The 22,144-nt window shown below is 36.9% G+C and overlaps 4 protein-coding genes and 1 long non-coding RNA gene across 10 annotated transcripts; 2 read left to right on the top strand and 3 right to left on the bottom strand.

Annotated features, from left to right (window-relative positions):
* Window positions 1-3,888: 3,888 nt before the first annotated feature.
* On the bottom strand, window positions 3,889-5,114 carry LOC106332670 (NAC domain-containing protein 55-like). The gene is made up of 3 exons (XM_013771146.1): window positions 4,881-5,114; window positions 4,530-4,798; window positions 3,889-4,430 (listed from the first exon to the last, which is right to left on the bottom strand). Exons 1-3 carry the CDS (start codon window positions 5,059-5,061, stop codon window positions 3,984-3,986), a joined length of 897 nt encoding a protein of 298 aa, XP_013626600.1. The 5' UTR covers window positions 5,062-5,114; the 3' UTR covers window positions 3,889-3,983.
* A 1,302-nt stretch (window positions 5,115-6,416) lies between these two features.
* On the top strand, window positions 6,417-8,301 carry LOC106335317 (ribosome biogenesis protein BRX1-like). Of its 2 annotated transcripts, XM_013773810.1 has the most exons (8): window positions 6,417-6,766; window positions 6,997-7,075; window positions 7,164-7,288; window positions 7,370-7,471; window positions 7,549-7,617; window positions 7,700-7,798; window positions 7,896-8,037; window positions 8,109-8,301. In XM_013773810.1, the coding sequence occupies exons 1-7, from the start codon at window positions 6,428-6,430 to the stop codon at window positions 8,031-8,033; spliced, it is 951 nt and encodes a 316-aa protein (XP_013629264.1). In that variant the 5' UTR covers window positions 6,417-6,427; the 3' UTR covers window positions 8,034-8,037; window positions 8,109-8,301. The 2 variants fall into 2 exon arrangements, with proteins under 2 accessions (XP_013629264.1, XP_013629263.1); XM_013773809.1 differs by having other exon boundaries at window positions 7,896-8,301.
* Window positions 8,302-8,664: 363 nt separating this feature from the next.
* Window positions 8,665-9,525, bottom strand: LOC106335318. Of its 3 annotated transcripts, none has more exons than XM_013773811.1 (3): window positions 9,414-9,525; window positions 9,038-9,147; window positions 8,665-8,942 (listed from the first exon to the last, which is right to left on the bottom strand). In XM_013773811.1, exons 2-3 carry the CDS (start codon window positions 9,114-9,116, stop codon window positions 8,827-8,829), a joined length of 195 nt encoding a protein of 64 aa, XP_013629265.1. In that variant the 5' UTR covers window positions 9,117-9,147; window positions 9,414-9,525; the 3' UTR covers window positions 8,665-8,826. The 3 variants fall into 3 exon arrangements, with proteins under 3 accessions (XP_013629265.1, XP_013629267.1, XP_013629266.1); XM_013773813.1 differs by having other exon boundaries at window positions 9,038-9,139; window positions 9,414-9,522; XM_013773812.1 differs by having other exon boundaries at window positions 9,038-9,160; window positions 9,414-9,500.
* A 1,014-nt stretch (window positions 9,526-10,539) lies between these two features.
* LOC106335316 (choline transporter-like protein 2) lies at window positions 10,540-14,099 on the bottom strand. The gene is made up of 9 exons (XM_013773808.1): window positions 13,796-14,099; window positions 13,359-13,717; window positions 13,132-13,277; window positions 12,885-13,068; window positions 12,731-12,804; window positions 12,537-12,650; window positions 11,237-11,863; window positions 10,928-11,155; window positions 10,540-10,841 (listed from the first exon to the last, which is right to left on the bottom strand). Exons 1-9 carry the CDS (start codon window positions 13,975-13,977, stop codon window positions 10,641-10,643), a joined length of 2,115 nt encoding a protein of 704 aa, XP_013629262.1. The 5' UTR covers window positions 13,978-14,099; the 3' UTR covers window positions 10,540-10,640.
* A 596-nt stretch (window positions 14,100-14,695) lies between these two features.
* On the top strand, window positions 14,696-16,387 carry LOC106333786. Of its 3 annotated transcripts, XR_001268462.1 has the most exons (4): window positions 14,696-14,998; window positions 15,559-15,667; window positions 15,782-15,868; window positions 15,951-16,387. It is a non-coding gene; the product is annotated as an uncharacterized LOC106333786 (long non-coding RNA). The 3 variants fall into 3 exon arrangements; XR_001268463.1 differs by having other exon boundaries at window positions 14,696-15,667; window positions 15,788-15,868; XR_001268461.1 differs by having other exon boundaries at window positions 14,696-15,667.
* Window positions 16,388-22,144: the final 5,757 nt, after the last annotated feature.

The following is a 22,144-nucleotide window of genomic DNA, read 5'->3' as shown; positions in this document are numbered from 1 at the left end:
GGCGGTCGCTTGTTTGGAAGATCATCTATTCAATCTGTTGGTCTCCAAAGACAGAGGGAAGGAGTTGCTGCAAATGCCCAACCACGTGAACAAAGGGAAGAATTCGTACCTGTTGAACGAGATTCTCGACTCTCGAGTGCTTCATCCAGAAAGAATGGAGCTAAATGGTATTGTGATATATTCTGGATTACTCTTTTCTGATTTACAAAGTATATATATAACAAACTCAACAGTATCCGTACAGGTTCAAGAACAACACTGAAATATCAACAGCCACAGATCAGGCTCACGTTCCTATGCTAAATTTCAAGATAATCTGGTAGTGTACATATTATTTTACTTCAAAATAATTTACTTTTACTTTTAAAATGAAGTTACAGCTTATGTTAATGTTTTAGGTGGCAAACAACGAAGACTCTTCCTTCATTTCTGTGATGAAGAAAACCCACCAGAAATCTGATGGAACATATGTTGATGAAAGAGCATGCTTAGTTGCAGAAAAATATGATGCATATGTGCAAGAAAGATTGTCACTGGTTGAGCCTTCTAATGGAGAGGTTTTGACAGAGCCTCTTACTGTCGAGGAAAGAAATGAAATCTATGTGAAGGTAATTTTCTATCACATTTCAAATTTGTTTTTTTTTCCTGATTTTTCTTATATTTGGAGATACGATTGATTCTTTGCATAGTTTTGCTTAATTAAAGTTGTCTTTGCATTTTAATTGTATATGTGTTTATGTAACTATTATATGTTTGGTAGGTTGCTGGAATATCAAAACAAGGTCAGGTGTTTGGACTTGGATCACTTCAATGTGGAGTTTATATGCCACTAGATGGTTCTACAGTTTCACCACAAGCTGATGAAGATGATGGTACTTTAACTCACCGAGTCAAAGAGCTGGAGTCAGACTTGCAAAAGAGTAATGAAGAAAAGGTTCAGTTTCAGAATAGGATTCAAGCAATAGAGAAAATATTGATGTCTGCTTTTGGTGAAAATGTGTTGACTCCAACAGATACTACCACAGCCATATGAAGTTGTTTCTCAGTTTGGTCTTTTAGCTTGGTGTTTCTATTTTGGTTTTCATTTGGTTTTCTTTTGTTTACCAAGCAGTTTCAGTTTACTTAGTAAACGAATTGTTGTTTTATGCTTACGTTTATTTAAATAAAATTCAAGCAGTTCTATGAGAAATTTATGTATATCATATTATTTGCAAATTTGATATTTGATTTCAGTTTTTATTTATAGTTTCTAGTGTACCAATAATTTAATAATAAATTAAAAATATGTGATAGATTTTAAATAAAGAAAAGTTGCGTTATGAAATTGTAACCAATTCAAAGGGGGTGGGGTGAAGTCTGAGATGTTGAGGTTGCGCTCCAGTGGTGGTCGTGGAGGGAGGTTGTATGTACCAGAGGAGTAATGCAAGTTGGCTTGGTGCATATCATTGTTGGACTGCGAGGCAATGGGGAGGTTCTCTTCATGCCTTATCGCACGAATATTGGCTTGTTGCGACGGTCTTCTTTCTCCACTTGATCCATGGGGGTGAGATCGAGATTGGCGTGACGTTCTGTTATAAGAGGGAGAGGCATGGCGCTGTTAGAGGGCTCCTTCGTTGTTCCCTTCTCCTGCGAACCACTCTACCAGGGCTGTCCTCCCTTCTGCTACGCTGGGAAGAAGGGCCAACAATAGGTAATGGTCGCGAGTGGTAGTCTTTACGTCGTACACTATCAGTGTTGGAGGAGCGTGGTACTATCTCTGTGGTGATCTTATTCTTCAGAGGTTGTGCCGGGTTAGAGGATAGAGAGACTCTGTCACCGAATCGCCTTCCATGTCTATCAAGCCTTTGGCTGAAAGGTTTGGGCGCAGCGGGAGGCAATGGGTACCCAGTGGGGCTTTTCCTAGTTGGCGAGCGGGTCTGGTGAGATCGTGGTTGCTCCATGTTGCCGTCATAGATGGATTTTTCCTGGTGTCTTGGTGTTATTTCCATTGGATGGATGTTGGAGGCTCATTCGCTCAGTGGAGGCCTTTCAGGACAGTCAGCTGCCAAGTGGGAGAGCCGATAGCATAGGGTACAGTGGTTCTTAAGTCCCTCGTAGTCCAATGTGAGGAGACTCTCTTCCCCATAAATGAAGTCTATAACCATTTCCTTGGTTATAGGATTGAGGCCATCAATGAGTAGTCTCATACGCGCCGATGAGTCTGTGATCTCGTAGTCATCCAAAGTACCAAGTTCATGGCTGATTTTGTATATCATCTTCTGATGCCAGAAGTGGAGGGATTTGTGAGGGGAAAGAGCTTGAGATGATAGGTTCCCAGCGCTCAATAATAACCATCCTGTTACCGTAATGATAAGGTCGATTGTCAAGGACTGATGCAGAGTTGGAAGCAGGACAATCCAAGGTTTGAGCCAACAACTGGGCCTTCGAGGTTCCATCTCTTTGGGAGGAAGGTGATGATGTCCTTAACTTGTTGTTCCTGGGGATTAGTTAAACGTCCAATGAGGGTGAGCGAGTTTGCTTGGATAAGCTCCGAGGTATCCAGATCCGGAGCTCGAATCCTCTTACATCCACCCGTAGGTGGGTTAGAAGCGTGGTACTTTCCTTTCTCTTGTGCTGTAAGGCGTCGCGACATGTCTGAGCTGGAAGACTATCAAGTAGATAAGGAGAAGCAGTAGGAGTAGAGAGGCAACTGGTGAAGTCCATGAGTGAAGTTGTGGTACTTCCCGCCCTAGAGGAGTAGCAGTCGACCCTAGGTGCTGTTCGCACTCAGTAGGTAGAGTGCATATCGTTGATGGTTGGAAGTAACATGAGCAGAGAGTAATTTGGGGGGAAACAGGACGCCGGAACCTAAGCCGCCGGTCATAGCGACGTTGAAAGATCAGAGGAGTTTTGATAGGCGGTTTGAGATTTGAAAATTTGCTCAAAGTAGTAAAAAACAAGGCAGGTGAGATTGGTCAGGAGGATTGGACCAAAAGCAATAACCGAAAGAGGAAATAAACTGGGTAGGGGGGAAACCGTGGGAGTTGGGAAACCGGGGTTTGAACCTACCTCGAGAAACGTGCCTAAGATAAAACCAGTTTAATTGATTTGTTGCTATATGGCATGGTACATATATATTTATTGAGTTTATTTATCAAAATTTGAGCATTTTTATAATCTTCACGCCGTACGGGTGTACATGACTATTTCAAACATTGCGTTTTGGTATATGTCGTACATAAACGAACATGCACAATTATCTGGTGCGAAAATGTTCTTTCTTGTTTATACAAAATGATGTAGACCTCTGGTTTAGGCTAGACATTATCAACAATTTCGATCTAACTCATGTTTTGATACTGCTGCTCAAACAGCTGGATGAATTCGATAATGTAAAACTCGGTCTCAATGATTTAGAGAAGCCTTTCTTGTTTATCATAAACGTGCTTTACAATGTATATATATAAACTCGACAACAAGAGAATAGAAAATATACTAAACCGACTATAAGAATGAGAACTAGGTCAAAGAATTTTGTGCTTTGATACTATGTAAAACTATGTTTCAATGATTTAGAGAAGTCTTTCTTGTTTATCATAAACGTGCTTTACAATGTATATATATAAACTGTACAACAAGAGAATAGGAAATATACTAAACCGACTTGGAATATATCCTAACGGTGTTCCTAATAGATAATGAAACGATCATTCTTTTATTGTGTTATCGTGTTAACATGTTGTTTGTCATCAATGACTGCGAAGGGATGATGAGATCAAATATCAATATCCTAACATGTTTGACAAATAATCAATTAATCAATCCGACGAATGAAAATCCAGCTGGAAAGTTTGGAAAAATGTATCTTTGAGGACATATGATGACGAATATACAAGTGGAACGCACGCCTAACCCCAAAGAATTCCAATTTTCTATATTATATTAGCTGATTAATTAATCTGACTCACATTAAACTATCTTTACTTTTTTATTACGTCACACAGTCACATAAAACCGAATCTACTAGGTTGTTGACCCGAGTGTCCGAATCCGTTTACCGGATCAACACTGGATCCCTGATCATAAGACAATACGCCCGAGTTATTAAATCGAGGAATCACCTCAGCTTGTTCATGCGTCTTATTGCCTTCTCCGCTTGTCTTCACACCGTGAAGATAGCCACCACCGTAACGGAGACATGGAACGTTATGACGCAATCCGAGTTCGGGAACCGAGTTGTGTCCAGTAGAATTCACCCAGTCAAAGCTTGGCTCCCTGGCTAAGTTAAGAAACCCGGTTTTATCTTCGAAAACGTCATCATATTGATGAGACGAATATGACGTCGACGAACCATTATGGCTGTATTCTCTGGTCATTAAATTACTATTGTAATCATCCTTTTGTGCGCTTGATTGCTTCTTGTATATTCGGCATAAAACCCAATCATCAAGCTGGATAGAAAGAAAATGATCATTATATACCATTTGGAATAAACAAAATTTATAATAAATACAATTAATTTATATACTTTTATTTAGTTTAGACGTTACCTTGGTGCTTCCATTTCTACGAGAGGGTTCGATGAGACGGTACTCATGCATGATCCAATTAGTCTTGGTACCTTTTGGTGCTTTTCCAACGTAAAACACCAAAGCTTTCTTGACACCCACTCTTCTTCCCTCCGTTGATATAGCCTTATCCGTTCCCGTGGCTTTCCAGTAGCCCGACCCGGCACACCGGTTAGGTCTCGACCCGTTTGGATACTTCCTATCTCTCGGGCTGAAGAAATACCAGTCTTTTTCCCCGAATAACGCCTTACCTGCAAAAACCAAACAACACACGATACATAAGTTACAATGATCATATCTAGTTTTAACATAACCGGGGTTTGGGTAACGTACTTGGTAAAACCCACGCGTCGAATTTGTATAGATCGATCTCGGCGATGAGTTGAAGAGAGAAGTCGTGACCGGCTGCTTTCCGGCATAGATATTCAACCATCAGCTCTTCGTCCGTTGGGTAAAACCGGAAACCCGGTGGTAAGCTTAGTTGGGTTAACGGGTCACGTTCTTGGATACCCATTTGATATTTTGTTGAACTTTCTTCTTTTATGTTTTGAGTATTTTCACATTTAAAGATATGAAGCTCTGCTACTTGTGTGTGCGTTTGTATATATAGAGGGAGAGAGATTGCTACATCGCCGCTCGATTTTCGTTAACGTGCAGACACAACATGGGTCCCACTTTGAGTTTATCATGACAAGTGGATCAGTTACAGCGTCGTGATTTATGGGATCACTTGGGTTCGTTGAACATATGCAAGAAAGTTGATTATATAGTATTAATTATTTAATTTAATATTGTGTGTCCGAATTGCATCTAATGATTTTTACTGTTTACCTAAAGTGTCTTCTCTTCTTTTTGTCAAAGTTTCCCAAATGTTAGGGAATTAATATCCACACAAACTCCACGATATTTTGTACGGTGAAAGCAAAATTAGGTTATTGTTCAAGACTCGTGATTAATTCCTGCAAATTACGGGATACATTTATTTGAAATAACAAAATACGAAAAGTATATAAATAATATTCTGAAAACGAACAGAATATTCTTTCTTTTTTCTAATGGGTATGTGCCAAATTGTTTTTTTTTGGTCAAAGAAGAAAATACACGTAATTTAAAGATTCATATGTATATATATATCCCTTTGTCAAAGCAAAAAAAAAAAAAAAAAAAAAAAAAAAAAAAAAAAAAAAAAAAAACTTTAAGGTTGTATGTTAAGGTTTTCTTTTCAGCAAATTAAGTGGTTTTTGTTTCATGATTTTCTCATCATATATGTATGTGCACGTGGGAGTTGAAAAGAACAATTAGTGATCCACCAAATGATAAAGAGACGGTTGGTTAAAGTTGTTTTTGAAGATTTGTTCTTCTCTTTTTCGCTATGGTCATGCATAAGCAAATCCTATAAACAAATTTTATGAAAATTAGTTAACAAGAGCAAATCCTATAAACAAATTTTATGACGTGGATCTCAATTCTCAAGATGGCATACTGTAGATTACAACCTTTTACATGGAGTTGAATGGTTGGTGAGTAAACAAAGACAGGAAATTTATTTTCCAAACCTATTATCTGGTGGCCATACGACATAGATTATAATTCTCATTGTAAATAACTGGGTCTGGCATCAGTGGGCAGGCTTCTAGAGGATTTGTCGGTGGAATTAGTCGGTTGGATTTTGGTCCGCTGGATACCTGGATTACTAGAAAGAAAATATAATTTTTTTGTTTTGCATATCTTCGACTTTCTGTAGAAAGCCTTTCAAAGCCCATTAAAGTTCGGCCCATATTTAAATTACGAAACGTTGTCGTTGGCTCGTGAAACAAGTTGTCTCTTCGGTACTAAAACCCTAAAAGATATTTTGAATCTTTCATCGTCGTCGTCTCGCAATGGGGAAGAAGAGAAAGCACAGCGAGACTGAATCGGCGGCACCACCGAAGAAAGACGACTCTGCTCCGGAGAGACCTAAAAGGACTCTACTGGGCTGGAAAGATATGGCCCAAGATGCAGAGGAACCTAAACCAGCGCCTGGGTTCAGGAACAAAGAGAAGGTTCTCGTCACTTGCTCACGTCGTATCAGTTTCAGGTATCGGCATCTGATGCTGAACATGGTGTCGCTTCTACCTCACTGTAAGAAAGATAGTAAAGTCGAAGCTAAGAGCAGTAAAGGCGCCACTCTTAATGAGCTTGTCGAGCTTAAAGGGTCTTCTTCATGCTTGTTCTTCGAGGTAAAGATTCAATCTTTTATCTTGTTCAAAGTGGTTTCCTTTGTCCCTCTGCTCTTAAGGAGCTAAAGGGTTCTTCTTCTTGCTTGTTCTTCGAAGTAAAGTTTCAATCTTTTTCTTGTTCAAAGTCGTTTCCTTTGTGCCTCTGCTCTTAGTAAACTGTAAAGTCAACATCTTTGTTGATTTCTTTCAAGAAACTGAGGTTGGGTTTTGTTTGTTGTTGTTGTGTACAGTGTAGGAAGCATAAAGATCTTTACATGTGGATGGTTAAGTCTCCTAGTGGACCCTCTGTTAAGTTCTTGGTTAATGCTGGTACTTTTCTCTAGTCCTTAGTCTTAGCTTGTGGAGCTAATCACTCTTTGGCTTATATGGCTCTTTAATTTTTCTATATGGTGTTTAGTGCACACAATGGAGGAGCTGAAGCTCACTGGAAACCATCTGAAAGGGTCGCGCCCACTCTTGACATTCTCATCTAATTTTGATAAAGATGTACATTGGAAGCTTTTGAAAGAGATGTTAACACAGGTCATTATCCAACACCCCTTATGTTCTTGCCTCTGGTTAGTTTTGGTTTATACCTCATGCTGATTAGTATTCTCCTTGCAGGTGTTTGGAATCCCCAAGGAACATAGAAAGTCTAAACCTTACCATGACCATGTGTTTGCTTTCTCTATTGTTGATGACCATATCTGGTTCCGTAATTACCAGGTTTGGTTGAACTTTTAGTATCTTTGGGATTACACATTACTTCAGTTTGGTTTAACTTAGTTAATGTCTGTTTGCAGATATCAGTACCTCATAATGAGGCAGACAAGGTTGCAAGAGGTGGTCTGGATAAAATGACCCTTGTAGAGGTCTGGCTATGACTATTAGTAACAATGAATTTGTATGTTTCTGATTAGTTAGTATTGATTGAAGTATAAAACTGGATGACAGGTTGGTCCAAGGTTTTGTTTAAATCCGATTAAGATATTTGGAGGCAGCTTTGGAGGTCCAACCCTTTACGAGAACCCATTCTACGTATCTCCAAACCAGGTACTGACTAGTTCTCTCTGTTCAGCTTTATTGAGAACACGTTTGCTGCTAATGCACGTGTAAATCATATGTTTATTTTCGATTTTGTTCCTCTAAGATCCGAGCGTTGGAGAAAAGAAATAAAGCTGGGAAGTTTGCAAAGAAGATCAAAGCAAAAACAAGGAAGAAGATGCATGAGATCTCGAACCCATTGGAGCCTGATGAGTTTGCTGACATGTGGAAGGATGATGAATGATCAAGTTTTTGTTGTTGTAAACTTCCAAATTCATAAATCATCAACGCTTTTATTATATTAACGGCTCTTGACTCTGTTTTCTTCTCGTAACAATCAAATTTAAGAGAATTTTGTTTTCCATTTGCATGCTTCTTCACACATTTTGTCTGCAGCTAATGAATACCATGTCTTGAAGCAAATCTCAGACATTTTGTAATGTTGGATTACTCAACTTACCGTGAAGCTTTTATTAAACCAAAATATGATATCTTGTGGTGATTTTGTTAAACTTTTGTGTTTCCATGGACCTGAACCTCACCACCAGCCAATTCCTTCTCCAAAGCCACTGCCTCCACTAGAGCCAGTTTCTTCTCGAAATCCAATGCCATACCATTGCCACTTCTATATCCCCTGCCAACACCATACCCCATAGGCTTAACTGTGTGGTCCCACTCAGGATCTTCTACTTGACTAGCCATGATCTGCAGTTTATAATCAGGCTATTCTTAAGAATCAGGTTCTAATGGCTCACTCCACATGGATTGCAGTTTATGATCAGGCTCTTATAGGATGTGAGACTTTTACATTGAAGAGCACAACACACAACCGGATAATGCACATGAAAAAGTGATACCATAAACACAGCATGACAGAGAGGGTAAGATGCTTTTTGATAACAACAAACTGTATGTTCAGCAACTTCCAAGTATTCAAAACCTTATTTGCCAACAAGAAACTGCATCCTTTGGAACAAACAGAATGTTACCATACATCTAAAAGAAACAGAAACTCAACTGATGGCACTTGGGTAGATTCAGACACTACCATCACCATCACCACCACCACCTTGGGACTCAGCAGCTCTCATACCTTCAGCCAAAGCACGTGCCCTGTTCTGAGTTTGTCTCTCTACAGCAACCATGTATAAACCTAATACAACCATAAATGATTAGCTAACAATGGTGTAAACAAAAACATACGAAAGTGGGGGGGGGGGGGGGGGGGGGGGGAGATAAGATCATCACCGATCGCACTTCCGAGTGCACAGCCCCATAGAATCCTCATCGACCACTTATCGCTGATCACTCCCCTCGAACCCATCATTACTTCCCCGTCAAAGCTTGTAGCTTTTCCACTAAAAACGCAAACTTTATGACTCAAAAACATCAAAGTAACAATTTTTCAGGTTGCATCTGCGTTGACGAAGTACACTAGAGTCCTAAAGCCTTTCTTCTTTGGTATCGGATAAAAACCATATCCTATCTATCTAGCTACCCTCGTCGTTAAAAGAAGCAACAAGAAGAGGAGGAATCAAAGCCGTGGGATTGCTTGAAACGTAGATCAATGAACTTTTTAGATAAACAAAATCGATGAGAACATTAGTAGAGTATAAGAGCTTACCAGAATACGTCGGCGACTGAAAGGTGCGAGAACGGAGAAGACAATAGTTGACGGTGGGAGGAAGAAGAAGAAACAGAGGACGGAAAATGAAACAGAAGGGGCTAATTTGATAAGAATAAAACTATGGAGGATTTGTCCACAATAAATAAAATATAAAGGACTGCATAAATATTATTATATCTATCCTCAAATTTTAGACAAATCACATTTTGTTCCTTTTTCTTTTTCTTTCTTCTAAGTAGGGATTATTGGTTCTTGTATTTTAATGAATTTGAAAATCCGAACTAAATCTAGTGTTATTGGTTCTATGATTTTCAAATATGTATTAAAATTATGTGTTAATGGTTTAATGATTCATAAATTCTATATCAAATCAAGTGTTATTCAATCGTACGGATTTACTAATATATTTGATTTAATAATGGATTTGAATGGATTTGTTTGGATTTTTTAGTTAAAAATACAAAGACTCAAATCCAAAGAAAAACCTCTGGATTTGCATATTTTACTTGGATTTATAAATACTATATAGATTTCTAAATCAATCAAAATATATAAACCAATAACACCTCCTAATTATACCATCTCACATGTAAATTACCCCCGATACTTTGGCAGAGATATATATAGGTCAAATCTCCAAAATAGCACTTTTCTAAGTTTATATCACAAAAATAACACTCAAAAACTAAAATGACCAAAATAGCACCTTTCTAAGTTTATCCTTTGAAAATTTTAATTTTTTTATTTTTCAAAATTTGAAATCTTATCCCCAAAACCTCATTTCTCAACTCTAAACCCTAAACCCTAAATCCTAAACCCTAAACCCTAAAATCTAAACCCTAAACCCTAAACTCTAAACCCTAAACCCTAAACCCTAAAATCTAAACCCTAAACCCTAAACTCTAAACCCTAAACCCTAAACCCTAAAATCTAAACCCTAAACCCTAAACTCTAAACCCTAAACCCTAAATCCTAAACCCCACCCTTTAACTCTAAACCCTAAGTTTGTGACTTTTGATAAAACATTAAGTGCTATTTTTGTGACTTTTGAACTTGTGAAACAAAAACTTGATTTAGTGCTATTTTTGTATTTTTCTCATATATATATATATATATATATAAGAATCATCAAACCATCATCTGACATTACAAAATACTTATCTAATAATGTTTTGACAGAAAAAAGATTCCACTTCTTGAAACCATATAAAGAAGAAACAAAACTCATACAGTATGGAATCTATCATCAGTGACCTCTTCCTCATGATTGCTATCTAAAGTTTCAAGCAGAAGAGACGGCGCATGCTGAGCATTCCCTTCATTCTCTTCCGAGTCTTGACAGAACGAGAGTATGATCGTGTCTATCGACATCTCCACCACCGCGAAGAAAAGTGTAGCCACAACATACCCCAAAACCCAGCACGCCTGTGCACATAGAGACAAAGAGAGAGTTTCACAAAACCAAAACCTATTCACTTAAGAGTCTTAGAGGGGGAAAAATTTGTTATTACCAAAACTGGTAGGAGAGGGGAGGAGACTTTGTTGTGAGAAGACCGGTACTTGTGTGAATCCAACATCAGAAACCCAAAGAGAGCACTGAAGAGACTCACACAAAGCTTCCCTAGAAACAATATCACATCTCCTATCACATTCACCTTCCCTATCCTCATAATGTTGTTTCTAATCAGCTCTGTAGCAATTGCTGATGATTTGCAGAAGCTTTTCCCCGTTATAGCAATCTGTAACGAAACAACACTTCATCAAAAACTGAGCTTTGTTTTTGTTTAAAAAAGTTAAGAGACTTTCTGTTACCAACTTACCATTATGTAAGCATTGCGGTTAGCAGATTTGATAGTCCACTCAACGCTTTTAAGACAGCCACGTGAAGTGTAATAACCCATCCTCCCAAGCCAGTGATCAGGTCTTGTCCCACTCACTTTCGTCCTACGTCGAATAGCTTCTAAAATGAACCTAACAGACTCCACAAAAGAGACAACAAGCGAACCAATAGCCACTGATCCTAAGTTATAACGTGCAAGCCGCTTCATCGAGGCGAAAACAGGAAGAAAAGGTATCTCCGGCGACGCTTCTTCCTCCCCTTGAGCCCAATAATAAGAAGCAACTGAGCCAGCAATCACTGTGGCTGAAGACGCAATGACGAACTGTGTGGCCCAATAGCAACCAAACAGATGGAAGAATATGGCAACGGTGATGTGAGGAGTGTAACGTATGCTGTAACCACAGCAATGCTCACAGTTTACTTTCTTTAACACGAGATCGTACGCGCAGCAGTTGGTGTTGTTGCAGTTGTTCTCAACAACTTGACCGGAGCTGAATAGATGGAGAGCTGCAGATAGCCAGAACATGTAGAATATTGCGAGCATTGCGTATGGTATAGCTGGGAATATGATCAGAGCTTGCACTTCTCCTATCACTTTAGCAGCTACCTGGAAGAATATCACAACACACAACTAAATGACATTTCTAGTAAAAGCCTGTCAATTCTGAAAGGGTCTTACATCTTTGTGCACCAGTATTCGTTAATAGGTTAGAAAGTTCGGCAACTAAAAAACATTTTGGTTTTCGGTTCGGTAATCGGTTATCTAAAAAGAATCCACACAGAACCAATCTTAACCGAAATTCCAAACCAAACTAACCAAAATCCGAATCGAAATAACCGAACTAACCAAAATAACCAAAATTTTTCGATTCTTATTCAATTTATACTGAAAATTCAACCGAACTAACCACAAAACTATTGATAAAAAATTTTGAAACCGAACTAACCAAAAACCGAAACCAAATTTTTCGGTTCACTTTGATGAGATTTCAGATTCCAAACTAACCGACCGAATTAACCGAACCCACAGGCCTAGCCGGGATTAGGAAAATTACTTTTTCTAAGAAAAGAATGTTTTCCTAAAAGGAAAGGAAATCCGGTTCTGAAGGTGCTATAAATACGGTGTAAAAGATTGTAAATTTATTTATTCACATAATCAATATAAAAATCATAAACGAGTATTTGCTTCAATTCGTTTTGCTCTCAAATTCTTTGCTTTCTACAGGTTGATTCTCGTTCGTTCATAACAAAACCAAACTAGTAACCAAACTACTACTCACCTTGAGGACTGATGTGGCCATAAGGATGCGGCGAATGATGGCTATAGAAGTGAGGATAGCAACAGCTGAGATGAAAGTCATCAGAAGAGCGACTATACGGACATGAGTCAGCTCCTGTGAACAAGCATAAGCATTGAGACTAAAACGGTCTCATAATTTAATGTAATTGACAAGCGGATGATGGTTGAACTTACTCGACCATACACATGAATGTATGGATCATGCTCACCGATAATAGGTGTTACAGCATCATCCCCAATCCACCCAGCTACCAAAAAAAAAAGACACAGAGTGGAATGAATCCAAATAACTTGAAAACACAGAGACATAGCATTCTTTAAAACCAACCTTTCAAGTAGTAGAAGATGGTCACAGATATCAAAAGCGTGTTGAAAAGGACAACAGTTATCCAAGGCATGGCAGCAACAAAGTGACGTATAAGGAGCAGCCAAACAATGGATAGAAACAACGGGACAAGGCCTCCACAAACAATCAGAACCGGCCATGACTTGCCAACATCAGCCACATAGCGCTGCAAATTAAACAACCACTTTAGAACATTCTTCAAAGCAGAGAAAGATGATCATTCTCTAACCTTAAGAACCGAGGCACGAGAGTTCACTGATCTTCTGATAGATTTGTCAATGATCATATCCTCTTGAATACTCACACCACCCATCTGCTCCCAATGCCGAAGTGATGAGTTCGAAGCACGTGCAATAAACTGACAGCTCCAATAAACTACATAATTTTAAAAAGTTCGTTACAAATTAAGAAACAAAACAAAAGACTGAACCTTTGTGCTCTCTCTCTCTCTCTTACCATTGACACTAGGGAAGATTAAAGGGTAACAAGGACCCTGAAGCTGAAGAGAAGAGTTCCTCATCTCCGGAGTAAGAAACTCAAAGTAATCATAGTTCCTGTCGATCCAATCATCCATCTTGAGACGTATCTCGCCGTCTGGATAGTCACAGACCCAGCTGAGAGTATCATCCGAAGGCTCAGGGCAGTCCAAGAGACAGATGGTTCTAGCGTTAGCCAATGTGGTCTCTCCGTCTTTCAAACCGCTTTCGTAGACTTGGTTGGGGTTTAGCCAGTATCTAAGCTCGAGCTGAGCAAGGTCACGGTGACGGTGGCTGCTGCCACACACATTCCCTTCGTAGTCCAATCCATACGTGAGTCTGTGGATGATAAAAATCAATACTTTAGTCCACAAATAGTACTAAAGACACAACCTTTGGCTTAAGCTTAGCTTTTACCTTAATGGGTTTCCTTGGTTGAAGCCGAAGCTGGAGTTGACAATCATTGAGACCCAAAAGGCAATGAAGATGACGAGAAAGGTAATGTCTCTGCACTTTCTGTTGTGTTTGATGATCCCATCTTTGTCACTCCCGTCGCTTGAGGTGTATCTTCCAATCACAGCTCCCAGAGGTCCTCTCATCTTTTGTTTTTCTCTTTCACTGTCTGAAAACCCTCAAGAACAACACGGAGGAGCCTTTTTGCTAAAGACTAAAAGAGTGTCTTCTCTCTCTTTTCTCTGCGTTCATTGTTCAAGAAGAGTGTGAAAGCATTTGAAGGGTATTAGTGTCTTTTAGTTATTTAAAGTGATTTTCTTTTTGGTAAAGGATGAAATTTAATGGTACTGTTAGTGTTTCAAAAAAGAATGGTACTGTTCAATCTATCATCCGTGGAACATGAAAACTAAAGAATCCATGTCTGGTTCTCATGGGCTTCGAGTGTTTTTTACCATTTTTAATTCCTTCCTTAATGTGTTACCCATTTTAAATTCTTTGTTCTTCTGCTTTTTGTGTATAGATTTAAAACAAAACTTTTTTGTTCTTATTCCCTCTTGTGAGATCTGCAAATGTAACTGTTAATGCCATTCATTTGATTAAACATTCGTTAATTCAATTTTTTGTTGTTTATCTAACAATGTTAAAAGAGAGATATGTTCAATGAAGAGGGATGACACTTCAGATAAAAAAATTAGCCAATTATATTGTGACATGTCATAAACAATAGCCGCATCATTTCTCAAAAAAAATCTCAACACAAATCCGACGGTCACCTTTTCGTTTCCTCTATTTGTCGTTTAGCATCATCATACATCAGTTTCAACTCTCCGGTGTCTCCACCTCCGATGAGATAACTCCCGCATTCAACAAAGCAATTATTCCATGTCCACTCACTCTTCAGCTTCTCCTGCAACTCTCTATATATAGGAATATAGGATGCTCATCGTTAAAACAATTGATCCAATGAAAAGCTGAAAAATAATCAATTCAATCACATGTTTATCTTCCCGTGATGCTAAGAACAGCGTTTCGCGTTTATTCTTCAGTTTCCATTTCTTTTTGATCATGTGCGTAGCAATACTCAACTTTATAACAAGATTTCAAACTCGAAAGCACTCATCTTTCCATGGAGGTTCAAGCCGAAACGCAACCTGGCTCATCCATTAAGTACTCTTCCTCTGAATCTTCTTCTTATGTGCATCCAACTTCGTTAATACTTCATAGGTTCGATCTGCCAAGTGTTTGGGATTAAGTTTGATCGATTTAGGACATAGGAACAGTAATTTATTGGCTCTTATGATTCGACTGCTTCCTAAAGTTATGAAATTTAGAAAATTGGTGACTGTGTATATCTTGATTTCTAAATTCTCAGAGAATTAAACCTATACAGAGAGGAGCTTAATCATGGGTTCGATCAATAAAGCTGTGATTACGCAGTATCCACACTCGACAACTCTTCTAACCCTTTCATCTATTGATGATTATTAACTATTAAAGTTATCTCCTTTCGTCAAACTAAAATTTACTCACTTCCCCCACCCCACGAAATACTGATTATGAATTGGTCTTGCTTTTGCTTTTCTTTGGGCCGTGTTAGCAACTGGCTAATTCATTGCTTATAGACAAATGGGATACACTATATCCAAAGGAATCGATTTGGCCAGTGCCAAAAGGCTTCTCTTGGTTTCCAACTTCTACAATGCTAACATTGCATTTGTTCTTGCAAGATTGTAAGGAGTCAATATTTCTCTGTATATCACCATTAAGAGACTCACCTCTTCTCGGTGTTTTGATTGCCAGTTATCTCTGTTTGGTAAAGGCAATCCAACAACTCAGGTATATAATATGTTTGGAAGTAGGGTTGATCTATCTATTTAAAATTTTTATCATATTTAAAGCGCTGAATCTCTTGATCAAATTTCAGATAGCTCTAATTGTAACTACTGACAGGTGCAGGTTGTGTAACTGCAGCTTTTGAAGATTTTTCTTTTGATCTTTTTGGGTATAGTTTTGGCTTCAACATCTGTCCTTTTCCAGGTTGGTTTCATCTTTCTTTTTACTTCTCTTGTATCTATCTTCCTAGTAAACCATATGATAAATGAAAAAAAATGTTTAGCAGATTATGTACTTTGTGATGGTTGAGAAGTCTGGTGCAGAAGACGGCTTTCCTTGGTCGGCATAATGGTGTATAACAGCTTCCTTTCCCTACCATTTTTGCACCATTGTGAACTCTGCACTAACAACAACCATCTTTAGTTTTTTTTTCTTTGATCTGACATTCTGACCGGATGAGATTATGGAACACATGCTGGAATCGAGCTATGTGTCTGCAGAGATTCTTGCAACAGTTCCAGATCCAGGTGCAATGGTTGCAACAAGACCCGTGAAGGAGCAATATTAGCGTTCATCATGATCGACCGGAGTAGCTTCTTCTTTTGTTACTTGGGACATGAGAATCTGGTGAGGGCTGCTGTTGAAACTATTGGCTAACGTTGCGTGTATATTTATAATTTTCTTGACTCTGTGAGTGCTCTCCGTTTAAGCTATTTTTATAGAGACAACAGTAGGTACACTTGAACTATTCTTTAAAAAATGCTTCACCAGCCCTTCTCATTAGCATTTTATGAAGCATTTTCCCCTTAAAAGCTTAGATTTGGATTCAGTTTTTTGAACACCCCTTTATTTTTTGTAATAACTATGTATTTTGAACACCCCTTTATTTTTGTAATAGCATTTTATGAAGCATTTTCCCCTTAAAAGCTTAGATTTGGATTCAGTTTTTTGAACACCCCTTTATTTTTGTAATAACTATGTATAAAGAAGTTACCCAAAGCTGATTAATTACAGTTACGCTAATCTCTGTTTTCTCTCATATCTGTTTTTCCTTCTCAAAACAAGCTTTTCTTTTCCTGTTCTTCCTACTTTTCTTTTCTTCTTTGTAGGTTATAAGTGTTACATATGTCTTATATACAGAGGAAGATGAGAATCTGAAATAATTACAACTACAATTGACTAGCACTATTACACGAATTTGATTTTATTTGAATGTAGCTTTCACATATTTGATAGTCATCACGACATATTCTGATATGAGTAGGATAATAAGCAATTTTACTATTACAGAGATGGTCAAAACATAAACTATATCTTAAATCACCATGAAAAATCAAACGTAAAATCATTTGTTTTAGCGGCACTGTCTCTTCTTATAAGAAAATAGGTGATTCTGTAAATACTATTCTAATATCAAATCATAGCATGGTTATTACAATGTCATTTTTAAAATTAATTATTATAAATCTTAGCTTCAAACTTCTTTTTGTACAGTTAGAGAAGGAAGATAAAAGATGGGTCTGTGAATATGGAACTTGAAATCTCCATTAAATTCTCCAACCCCTATGACCATGGCACACCCATTACAATGACTGAAAAAATAGATCTTATTATAGGATCTACTATAGATCTATGTGTATATATTATCAATTGAAAGATCATCTACATTCACATGATGACAATACACACTTTGTATATTAAATCAGTGTGATGTACACGATTAACATACATAATTCCCATAGATTACAAAAACATAACATTCTTTTCAATTGAAGAAGAGTTAGAGCATCTCTGAAGTATATTTCATTACCATAAAAAATTGTTGTAAAATGATTAAACACTACAACACTCTGAGAAACTCAAACTGTGTATACATTATCGCCGACCAAGTGCCCATGCACTTCTAAAACATATTTCCTACTTTTTTGTCGACAACTTGAAATCCTTCCTAGCTTCTGCTCACTCATAAACATCAATTATTATCCACTCAGTTCGGTATTTGTCTTACTTCAAATCTACACATCTTCGAATCAAACAGACATATATTACATCATGCTCACCTTAAATGGATATACACAAAATCGCTGTCTCAGTCTCACTCTTAGCCACATTGACAACATTAACCCGAAAACTGGCATTGTGTTCGTCATCGCAAATAAAAATCTTGAATAATGTAACCAATATATCAAAATTTAGACCTACCACTTTCTTTGTAACGCTAAAACTATCTCCCCCAACATTTTTTAGAAAAACCTCATCCATACCAAGTCATATATAACCGAAATGTCTACATTTTTATAGTTATTACAATCTCAATCCTATATATACACACAAACGTCTAACAAAAGCTGTCATCAGATTTAAACAGGTCCAAGTTAACCAGTTTGATTTAAATTATATTAAACACTTAAAAACAATTTGTACCGATTTTATTAAAAGAAACCAACCAGCGCCAAAAAAAATCTGACAACCTCAATTTATCAAGGTAAAAAGGAACCCAATTTGTTTTCAATGCTCAATATCGAATCAAACCGACATTCATTTGACATTATATAAATTAATTAATTTGGTACCATAAAAATACAAAAAAATGTTCAATATATTCTTTAAATTTATAAAAATGCAGGAAAATTGGTACTCATTTTAACAATATTTTACTTCAACAATTCGATATACATTAATAGAAGTTTGAAAGCACAGTCAAAGAAAAATAAAAATACAAAAAATTACATTATACTAAATAAGATCAAATGTCAATGATTGCCAATGGCTAGAAAATAAAAACTATTTCCCTCATCATTACTGTGTCCGTTGTGTGATTTTTTGTTTTATGATATGTAAACATATTCTATACTCACCGGAACTTGGTCTTACAAAGACTAAAGATAATTTCCCCATTAATTTCCCAAAATGAAACAGGAAATAAACCATTTTGTTCAAACATATAAAATATTAATAATCTTTATAAGTTTAATAAATCATATAAAATAAAATATAAAAATATAAAAATATAAAAACTTAAAATACATAATACATGCGAAGCGCGGAAAAAGATTCTAGTATCTTTAAAACATGAATAAAAAAGGACCACTATAAATTCATTGATAGCAAAATAAAGTTATGTGTATAACTTATAGAAATTTGGTTTTATTTAATTAATAGATTATTCTTAGCATATGTTAATCTCAGAGATGGCAATCATGGATCTGGACTGCGGGTCTGACCCGTAAAGGACTGTCGCGGGATGGTATTGGGATGAGGTTTTCTAGGCCCGCAAATTTGCGGGCCTCGCGGGATGGATCTTTGCGGGACTAGGCCTTTTGCGGGATGGGCCGAAACGGGTCATGCGAGATTACATGGACCCATATTTTTTCTTCATTTCTTATTTTAACTGAAAAAAAAGAGAAAGAGAGTGAGAAGAAAGCGATTCTTGTGAATTTTCCCCCAGAAAACATAAGGAATCCCGGCGATGATGATTCGAGCTCCGGTGATGATGATTCGAGCTCCGGCGATGACAACTCGAACTTCAGCGATGACAATTCGAGCTCTAGTGGTGTTTTGATTTGGTTTTCTCTTTTTATTACACACAACTATGAATTTCTTTATTACAATGTGACATTTCTTGTTTAAGTTAATTGGTTTTGTTTTCGGTACTGTGAAGTGGTGTTTTTTTTAAATTAAATTTGGTTACAATGGTGTTGTTTAGGAGAAAAGTTAGTTGTATATCACGTCACTTGTATAATTTGACAAAGTGATTCACAATTTTTTTTGCAATCCAAATAATTAAAAAGAGAGATGGTTTGATGAAGACATACAACACTTGAGCCAAATTATTACAAAGACAACGACTCAATCAGATTCAAACTTAACAAAAGCTTATGCTGATAAAAAAAGAACACTTTTAACTCAAGAACGCAAGCATAAACGGAGCTTTGTGGCATTAATTTTGATAAGGGTTTAGTGAAGCTAAATGAGCTCTCTTTAACTCTCTTACACAACTCTTCTACTTGAACATTCATGAAAGAAGCTATAGCAGGCGGTTTGATAAGGAGGCGTCCCGCGGGACGGCCCGGGAAGGCCTATATATTCTGCGGTATGGGTTTGGGCCGACATTTTGAAGACCGCAGTCCGCGCGGAATAGGCCTGCTGTGACCCGCTCGATGACTAACCCGCTGCGGTACGGGACGGAACGGGATGGGTAAACCTGTTTAATCAGACTCACAGAAAATAAAATTAGAAGTGGATGTGGGTTACACATTCAAAATTATGAGAAAGTTTTGTAGTTTTTTAATTAATTTTTAATTAAACTCATAGAAAACTTGCAGAGGAGGAGGAAAATAAAAAAGTTGGTTTTACTGACTTTTAAGGGAATCTCTAACCCTACTCCATTTTGTACTCCAAACATCATTTTGGAGTAAAATCTTCTCCAACCCCACTCTATTTTCAACCCCAAAATAGAGTAATGGGTTAGATTACTCCATTTTTATGGAGTAATCTTATCCATTACTCTATTTTGGTGTTGAACTTTTTTTATTTGTGAAATAGTCCTTTAAATCTTTAATGTTTTTATTTTTTACTTAAATAATATTTAAAATGATACCATAACATAAATAAACAAGATATTCCATTATTTAATAATTTTACATAAAAATATATACTATAATTAAAAAATAATAATAATATAAAATAAAGATAACATAAAATGATCTACAGTTGCTTTTCGCTATTGTGAAAGGACATTTTCGGTTTTGAAAAAAGATGTGTAACATGACATCATGACTACATGTATAATTTTATATAACATGATATTTGAGGATGAACGTGATTTCAATGCACCAACTGAACTTGGAAGAGAAGTTCCAAATCCAAATATCAAAATTGCAGAAGATGAAAATGTCTGATTTCAAAAACATTTTATTCGATGTAGAATATCAAAGATAAAGAAGCTTATGTTTCATTACGTAATGCATTAGTTGATCATTTGTGAAGAAAATATTCTAATGCGATTATTAAAACAACTTATATATTGCCTTTTATTTTATTTTTATCATTTCTTGTACTTTTTAATAATAAATGATTAATTTAAATAAATTATATTTTAATGAATTTTTATAAACATAAAATAGTTGAGGTTAATTAGTAAACTTTTATAAGTTTAAGGTATTTTTAACAATTATTAATAAAATATATTATTTTTGGAGTAAAAAATATAGTAATACATTAGAGTAAAAATTTACTCCATTTTGGTGTTGCACTATTTGGAAGTAAAATACGAAGTAATATATTGGAGATGGTGTAAGTATAACAACAATCACCATTTGAAAATTCAACTCTTCGAGAATATAACAAAAAGGTATCAGAAAACTGAAAAGCATGGGCTCCTTGCTTTTTCCAAAATATTTATTGTCGTTGAATATTAGCTTAAGAGACATATACCTATGTATATGTGTATATTTAAATCTATTATTATAATTATTTATGTATATGTTTGGTGTGAGTGGAAAACAACGAGAGAGAGATGTAAGTGAGAAGAGAGCTATCTCATTATTCTTTCTTCTTGTGTTACAGCACAAGCTATATATATATATATGAGTCATAAACCGACTCAAGACAACACCTATGATACATAAGTAAGACAAGTGTTGATCCGACAAGGATGACTTAGCTATCAAGACAAAGACATGTGTCTTTTGATGACTAATCACTATTTCTAACACATCTCCTTGATTAGTCATCTTGTATTACGTAGTGCCTCGTTAAAAACCTGGTCATGGAAAAACCCATTGGGATAAAAACCATGACAAGAGAAAAAGAGTACACTGTCGTAATCTTCCCCTGAAAGTAGTGGACCTAGCTTCGTCGTTACAGGTCACGCAAATTCCGCATTCCGATACCGTAGATGTGTTTTCGGAATGTTGTAGTCGGAAGAGCTTTGGTGAACAAGTCAGCTGGATTGTTGCATGATCGTACATATTCGATGTCCACTTCTTTATTTTTCTCGAGCTCCCTTATGTACGAGAAAAATCTTGGAGGGATGTGCTTTGTTCTGTCGCTCTTGATATAGCCTTCTTTAAGTTGAGCAACACAAGCCGAATTGTCTTCAAATATTTTCCTCGGCTCTTTCTCATTGACTATTCCGCTTGCTTCTTGTATGTGTTGACTCATTGATCGAAGCCATACACATTCTCGACATGCTTCGTGAAGCGCAATAGTTTATGCATGATTTGAAGATGTCGCAACCAGAGTTTGTTTCTGGGACCGCCAAGAGATTGCGGTTCCACCAATCGTCAAAATATAGCCGGTTTGCGATCGAGCCTTATGAGGATCTGATAAGTATCCTACATCTACAAAACCAACCATACTAAACTCGGGTTTTCTAAAATTCATTAGCCCTAAATCAGCTGTACCTTGGAGATAACGGAATACATGCTTTATTCCGTCTCAGTGCCTGCGAGTAGGAGCAGAACTATATCTTGCTAG

Source organism: Brassica oleracea, chromosome C3 (genome assembly GCF_000695525.1).
Source record: "Brassica oleracea var. oleracea cultivar TO1000 chromosome C3, BOL, whole genome shotgun sequence".
Classification (NCBI taxonomy): Eukaryota; Viridiplantae; Streptophyta; class Magnoliopsida; order Brassicales; family Brassicaceae; genus Brassica; species Brassica oleracea.
Note: the sequence above shows the minus strand (reverse complement) of the source record. Positions and strands in the feature narration are given on the sequence as shown.